At 60.6% G+C, this 7,079-nt stretch overlaps 4 protein-coding genes across 4 annotated transcripts; all 4 read left to right on the top strand.

The window, feature by feature from the left end:
* Positions 1-740: 740 nt before the first annotated feature.
* Positions 741-1,649, top strand: LDBPK_141320 (hypothetical protein, conserved; the record flags this gene model as incomplete). Its single annotated transcript, XM_003859451.1, has 1 exon — positions 741-1,649. One exon carries the CDS (start codon positions 741-743, stop codon positions 1,647-1,649), a length of 909 nt encoding a protein of 302 aa, XP_003859499.1.
* An 879-nt stretch (positions 1,650-2,528) lies between these two features.
* On the top strand, positions 2,529-3,146 carry LDBPK_141330 (hypothetical protein, unknown function; the record flags this gene model as incomplete). Its single annotated transcript, XM_003859452.1, has 1 exon — positions 2,529-3,146. The coding sequence occupies one exon, from the start codon at positions 2,529-2,531 to the stop codon at positions 3,144-3,146; it is 618 nt and encodes a 205-aa protein (XP_003859500.1).
* Positions 3,147-5,205: 2,059 nt separating this feature from the next.
* LDBPK_141340 (hypothetical protein, unknown function) lies at positions 5,206-5,664 on the top strand (the record flags this gene model as incomplete). The annotated part of the gene is made up of 1 exon (XM_003859453.1): positions 5,206-5,664. The coding sequence occupies one exon, from the start codon at positions 5,206-5,208 to the stop codon at positions 5,662-5,664; it is 459 nt and encodes a 152-aa protein (XP_003859501.1).
* A 1,285-nt stretch (positions 5,665-6,949) lies between these two features.
* Positions 6,950-7,078, top strand: LDBPK_141350 (ubiquitin/ribosomal protein S27a, putative; the record flags this gene model as incomplete). The annotated part of the gene is made up of 1 exon (XM_003859454.1): positions 6,950-7,078. A coding segment is annotated over one exon (129 nt), but the record flags the coding sequence as incomplete, so codon positions are not given.
* Position 7,079: the final 1 nt, after the last annotated feature.

Below are 7,079 nucleotides of genomic sequence, written 5' to 3' on the forward strand. Positions count from 1 at the left end.
GGCTGTACGTATGCTACGGGTGGCAAGGCCGATCCTCTACACTGACCCTCTCCTCCCCTCGCCTCTTCTCACCCACGCTGGCGAGGCAGAGGAAGTATTGAGGTGCTGTGTGTGTGTTAAAGTGCTGTTCTTGGCTGTGTGCCTCTTGTCCATCGTTTTATTGCCCCCCTCGCACGTCTGCCGTGGCTTGGCGTCTGCGCCTCTCAGGCGTGCAACAGGCGAAGAGCGTACGATATTGTCCGCTTCTCCCTGTTGTGCGCGCGTCTCTCCCGTCACCTACCTTTGTGGGGTGTGGGTGTCTGTCTGCTCGCACCCGAACGGTGTGAACCCGTGTGAGGTGGCCCACTCGCGAACGTGCGAGCTTGTTACCTGCAGCGTACTTCCACCTCCCTCATTTCTCTCATGTATCGGCACGCACCAGGAACACGCATGGCATGCCGCCTTACTCCCCTCGTGTACATCCTAGACCGAAGAAAAGAAAATAATAAGAGAGCACAAGAGCCTTGCAACGCGACAGTGAACAGCTGCGCTGCCGCCACGCCACTGGCTCCCTTAGCATCGGTTTTCTGTCTGCTTCGCGTGTCTGTTCCTGCGCATCTTCTTACTCACGTGCTACGCAACGCCTTCATAGATAATAGTCTCCCCACCTGGTGTGGTGTCTGTCCGTTTCTCGACCGACTCCGCCTGTTCCTCCTTTCGCCTCTCTGTCGCTGTACCTTAGAGCACGCCGTGACGAGATAATGTCGCAGGAAGAAGCAGAGTCCCGGTTCGACTTCAACGAAGGCACCGGTGTAACATTGGGCTCCTTGCCCTGCTTCACTACCGTGCCCACTCGCGGAGCTGCTGGCAAGGCGCTGGAGGCGGCATTGGAGCCACTTCACCGCATCGCCTACGGCCGTGCCGGCAACAATGGCAAGCGCCGCGCTGCCCTCGCCAGCTTCAAGGGATTCCCGGCCTCGATGGAGGCGGAGGTAGCGGAGAAGATTGCGAAGCTGACGAAGGACCGTCTTCGCGATGTTATCAAGGCCCTCGGTATCAACGTGCACATCTCGCTCTCGCATGCCGAGGTGGCGGCCGGGGTCACGAAGTTCTTGATGGCCCCGCGCGACGATGGCAGGTTCAAGGTCAGCAGCCCGGCGGCAGCCAAGTCCAAGAAGGTATCACCGGTGAAGCGGCCAGCGCCTGCCGGTCCGGATGACGAGTCAGAGGTAAAGAAGTCGCGTCCAGAGCCGCCAGCACTTTCGTCCGCAGCGGCGGCGCCTGCGGCCTCCTCTGCGTCTGCCGCCTCCGCCGGCCCGTCGGATGACGCGGTGCTCGTCGAGGTCTACCGCCGCGTTCTCGCCATGACCCCTGAAGACCGCGCAGTTCTCGGGGTCAAGGCGCTCCGCACCAGCCTAGAGGAGCACTTCAAGCTGGCTGCCGGCGGTCTGCGCCACAAGAAGGGGATCATTACCACCGCGGCCTCTGAGTGCGTGCGGGCACTCAAGGAGGCAGAGATGCGGGCGGCGGCGGCAGCCGTGCAGGGCGTCAGTGACGCGCTTTCCACCTCCTCTCCCACGAGTGCAGAGCAAACGGCGGCCCCTGCGCCTTCTGGGCCCGAGGTGCTCGATAGCACCGCACCGGCCCCCGTTGCGTCGCCGACACCCTGACCCACGAGGCGACTAGAGTGCCGACACAGGTGCCCGCTGCGGCCGCTCCCTCAGCAGTTGGCGGTGGTGGCACCAGTGGGGCGATCGCCCCACGGGGTCGGCTCTCTCTAAGCGACAGATGTGCGCAGCGAGTGTGCGGGCACCTTTGTTTGTGTGTGCATGTGCTGGACGGTGAGGCGGCCCGGAGGGCAGCGCGGCGATGCGTTCCGTGCGCTCCACGTTGCTCCCCCATCTTCCTCCCCTGTGCGCGCCCACCCATGGCAGAGATGACCTTAAAGACTACACCAACACCTTAGATGAGTTCCCCACACCTCTAGACAGGGTTGTGTCAGACCGCACAACAACAGAGGAGGGCAGGGGGGGGGTGGGAGGGCGCTGCCCCTTCCTCGCGCAGCCCACCCCACCTTCTTCCTGAGCACGGGCACTTTGTTCTTCTGCCTCTCGGGCGCGGATGTTTAGACCCTCATCACGGTGCCAGGGACTCAGATTCTCCACGGCGTCTGTCGCTGTCTCTCTCTCTCTCTCTCTGCCCATTTGTTTTCGCTGCCCCCGGCACATCATCTTTCTCCACTCGCTTCCCCACGTGATCTCCGTCCCGCCACATCACTTGGGGTCTCGCCTATCACCTCCGGCCGCAGCTTACCGGGGACGCAGCACCGCCGACCCCTCACCCAGACATCGTAAACGTATACTCTAGAGAAGGACAACGCGCGACGACAGACACTCCACGCGGGCCGCCCTTTTGCACACCTCAATCCCGCCCAGGCCTTCCTCTGCTGCGTTGCTGTCTTGACACGCAGCTGTGTGCACCCCGCCCCCTACGCCCTCCCCCTTTCCAGGCCTTGACGCCTGCAGCAAAGGAAGTGGCATGATAAGCAAATGACGTCTTGTGAGAGAAATAGCTCCCGTCGTCCAGCGCCCCTAGCGCTCGGCGTGGTCGTGTCTGTGGCGCTCGTGCTGCTGGGCGTATGCGGCGTACCGGCACAGGCGGCCACGGTGACGGACTTGAAGAACGCAATTAAGAATGAGTTGTCTAGAATCGACATAGGCATGACGGACTTTTACAGCTCCCTCAGCGTTTCTCCGACTGTGCAGCAGCAGTACTGCACGACGGCCATCACCAGCCGGGCTGCCGGCTTGAGCCTCACGATGGAGTCGCTCTCCACGCCATACGGCGTGCTTGCCACGGAATATGGCTTCCTCATCTACAAGGACACGTTTGTCTTTGGTCCCTCGATCAAACTCATCGGCGCCTCAGCCTGGCCAAACGGGACGCTGACGACGGATATTCAGAGCGGCAAGAACATCCTCGTGCCTTACCTCACGAACACCGTCGTTTTCGTCACCGGCATCATCGAGAACGGGGACGGCAAGCAGAACATTCTCCCCATGATGCGCTCGATGATGGTCGACTCCTACCTCTGCGCCTACATGCACATGAACGTTGCTGACCTCTATCGCAACACTTTCCGCGCCGCCTTTGCAGAGCTGGCGTAGGGACTCGCGTGGATGGGCGGGCGTTTTTCGACGGGCGCTTGTGCGCGGGCACTTCGCCTCTCTTAGCTTTCACTTTCGGCCTAGAAATGCACCCTGACGGTCAAGAGGTGCACAAGGGGGGGGGGGCGTGGCGGCGAGGGTGGGAGTGGGCGCTCGCAGGGGTTGTTCAGTGACGTCTGTGCCTCGGCTTCTCGAAACCCCCTTTATCGCCCTATCGCCTCCCGAGGCCGTCGAAGTGACGGCCGTCATGCCTGAATGCTTGTCGGTAATTTGGTTGCGCTTGTGCGACCGTAGACCACATCGTTACTTCTCCCCCTCCCCTCCCTCATTCTTGTTTTTTTTTTTCTTTCCACGCAGAGTGCGCCGTTGCGTGCTCCTCTTTTCTCGTGCTGTATGAGCTCTTCGTTTTCTCTCCCTTTCGCTGTGTGCGCGTGCGCATTCGGGGGCGTGTCTTCCCGTTCACGGTCGCGGCTGCGGTTGTGCGTTGCGACATGGATGACGGCGCCCTTTGCCCCTTTTCCCTCTCTTCATCTCCTTGTGGTGCCCTCGCCCCTCCGCTGGCTGTATTTTCCTTTTGGGCGCTCTTGTTTTGCTGTGTGGGGGAGCGGAGGGAGGGGGTGGCGATGGTGGTTTGGCCCTCTTCTCTCTCTGCGTCTTCTTACCTCTGATCGCTCACTTTCAAGTCTCCTCAGAACACAGTGGTTGTTGCCCCCACCCCCTCCTATACAAGGACGAAAAGGCATTCCCTGAATTCGGGAAACGACCGAAAAAAAAACGAGTGCGTGAACGGCGGAACCCTCTCCCCCACCCCCTCGCGTGCGCGCTATGAAGCAGAGGAGGAGGGCCGCTGAATCGGCTGTGGAAGCCGCGGCGCATGAGGCGCCGTGCACACCCGCAAGCGCACACAGGCTAACACACGTGTGAGTACGTGGACGTATTCCGCGGTCCGCACTTCGTATCCCTTGTCCGCATGGATGTTTGCTGCTGTGAGTGCAACGTCACGGAGCCTGTGGTGTAGTACGGAGCGAGGGAGAGGAGCAGCAGCTGCTGCACATCCCGCAAGTGTTGGCTCACATGCCATCCAAAGTGCTTTGGAGGGAAAGAGGACGGGGATGAGCATCTTCGAGGCATGACGTACGCCCTCTGCTCCCTCTTCCTGCGTCTGCAGGTGAACATGTCCTTTGCGTGTTCGTGTCTTCGCGTGCTGATAAACTGTCTCCCTCCCCCTCGCGCCTTCCTTCTCTCGCTTGGCCGCACCTGTTGGCGTCTCTCTCTCTCTATGCGGGGGTGGGGTGGGGGGCGTGCGATGCGGCGTGGAACGGACGCCGTTGACGTACGTTCGTTCAATAACACATCCGTCAAACCCCGATCTCTCCCCCCCGACCCACGCACCACGCACGCACACACATATATGCGCTTCCCTTTTCAAATGCAATGCAGCTCGTCACTGTCTTCTAACCTCCCCCCTCCCCCCCCACACACACTCTCTCGCACGCCGCAGACTTACAGCGCGCGATCCGCGGGGCCTTCGACCGATTTTCCGCCCCTCACACATCAGCGCTTTTTCGTTTTCTCGTTCACCTGGCCGAACTTTCACGGCGCTGTAGCACACAGGAGTTGTATACCATCACGTCGCACGCTCCTTCCCTCTCTCTCTGCTTACGCGCGTGTGGGTAAAGAGGAGGCGTACGCTCGCCCTGGCCAGCTCACCACATCCGCATCGCACGCCCATCTCTGTTTCGCTGTTGCTGTCGGTTTCACTTGGTTCACACTTAGAGCATCGCGCCCACTTCCATTCACGGCTGCTGTATCTGTGTGTGCGCGCGCCGGTATTCGCCTCCGGCACACTCCATCCCCTCAGCTTCATATCTGGTCTTTCTAGCGAGAGGACTTCTCTAGTTCGGTTGCGATGCCCTCCTCCACTCGCGCGTCCCGTCTCGTGGTGTCTGCCGCGGCGGCGGCGGCTGTTTTGGCTGTGCTGCTCGTGGGGCCGTGCTGTTTTCTAACCGCCTACGCGGCCGCCTCTCTGGGCGACTTTGGGCAAGAATACCAAGCTATTATGGAGTCCGCCGGCAAAGGCTTCGGCATGCTCTACCGCGACATGACGGCACCGCCTGCCTCGTACCAGTGGGAGTGCATCGAGGACTTGTCGTCGCATTATAGCGTGGCCTACGCGTCTCTGACAGAGCCGTACACGTTGAGCGTCTTGGCCTCCATGATCACGGTGACGCGAACTGCGTTCACCCCTGGTGTGTCCTACAGCCTTATTGGCATCGCCTGCACCTACGACGGCAACTGCGGTGATTTGAAGCGCGGGAGCTTGCTTACGTTTTCACTGCGAGAGGACCTGATTATCATCGTGGCCGGCTCAGTCTCAAGCAACGGCATCACGAACTTCTTGCCGGTCTCCTACTACGTCGTCCAGCTCGCTAGCTCGTGCTCCAGTGCCAATATCGCCAATGTAACGAGACCTTTTAGTGTTGGCGCCTCATCCGTGTGGATGCAGCTCTGGCAGTGAGCTGGGTGCAAGGGAACGGAGCTGCGTTTCACAGCGAACACGCCTCCCGACGGGCTCTCTCTCTCTTGCATTGCTCAAGGCTTGCACGGGTGCTCACGCACGGAGCACGGCCAGCGGCAGATGTTTTCTTTTCGCCTTTTCGGAGTCCCCGGCACTGCCGGTGCGCGCGTCCGTGCGCACCTGCGTGCATTTCTTGACTCGTGCCTCCCATTGTTCTTTTTTCGTCTCACCTCCCTCCTTTCCTCTCGCTCGAGCCATGTTTTTCTCGGGAAGGTGGCGGTGGTGGTGATGGTGGGGGTGAGGGGGGGGGTCTCCTGACGGTAGGCAACGGCGTCTTCTGCGCTCGTGCTGCACCGCTGTGGCGCATCATCGTTAGAGAGAGAGGAATAAGATGTTTTGTTGTATGTTTGCCCTCTCTCTGTATTTTCTTACGGGGCAATGGACGAGGGCTGTGCTGGCTTGCCTGTGTGTGCCTGCGTTGTATGTGCTTCCACCGTTTTGATATCTGGGAGAAGCGCAGCTCAGTACACGCCACACCTGCGCAGAAATTCAAGCTGCAAAAGAAGGTGCGGTGAGGGAATACACACGTTGTAGATGCTTTTCGAACAACAAAGCCAAAACCGAGCATGCAGGGAGCTGTGCGTGCTGCACTGCTGCGACCGCCGAGACTTGCGACGACGTGCGGGCGCGCGCAAGGAGAAGGGAGGGGGGAATGTGCAGAGATTGCAGAAGAAGCGGGGGAGAGGTCAACGTCTTCTTGGCTGCGGCGCGTCTGTGCTCTCCCGCGCCCCTCCGCGCACCGCTTCTTCTCGTCCCTTGAGACCCCAATTGTCTGTTCGCAAGCATCTCGCCTGCCTCTCCCTGCCGCACTATCTGCAACGCCCTCTGCCCAGCCGATCGGGTGTGCGCCTGTGTGGTTGTGTGTGTTGTATTTGTGTGCCGTGGCCGCCCCTCCCCACTCTGGAGGGTAGCGGTGGGGGCTCTTCCTCAGTTGAGTCGCTGCTGTGTAGGGCTGCCCTTCGTCGCGGCTGCTTGATGTTTACTTGCGATCGAACGCAGCACTTGACTCCCACGCACATGCGTTCTCCGTTCTCCACTGCCTTCCTCCCCTCCCTCTCCTTCTCCGCTTGTTGTGCGCACTCCGCGAATTCACCATTGCCGCCGGGCGGGCTGATGTCCTCGCCACGCCTTTGCCCGGTCATCGACCCCCCTCCCTCGCGTCTCGCAACGAAACACTGCCAACTCTCCCCTCTCCGGCTCTCCTCCCACAAGTCTTTTTACGGTCATGCAAATCTTCATCAAGAACGCCGCCGGCCGCTCGGTGGCTGTGCGCGTGTCCGCCGAGGACACCGTCGCCTCCCTCAAGGCACAGGCCAACGTGACGCAGGGCAACCTCTTCTTCGCTGGCATGTGCC

Source organism: Leishmania donovani, chromosome 14 (genome assembly GCF_000227135.1).
Source record: "Leishmania donovani BPK282A1 complete genome, chromosome 14".
Classification (NCBI taxonomy): domain Eukaryota; phylum Euglenozoa; class Kinetoplastea; order Trypanosomatida; family Trypanosomatidae; genus Leishmania; species Leishmania donovani.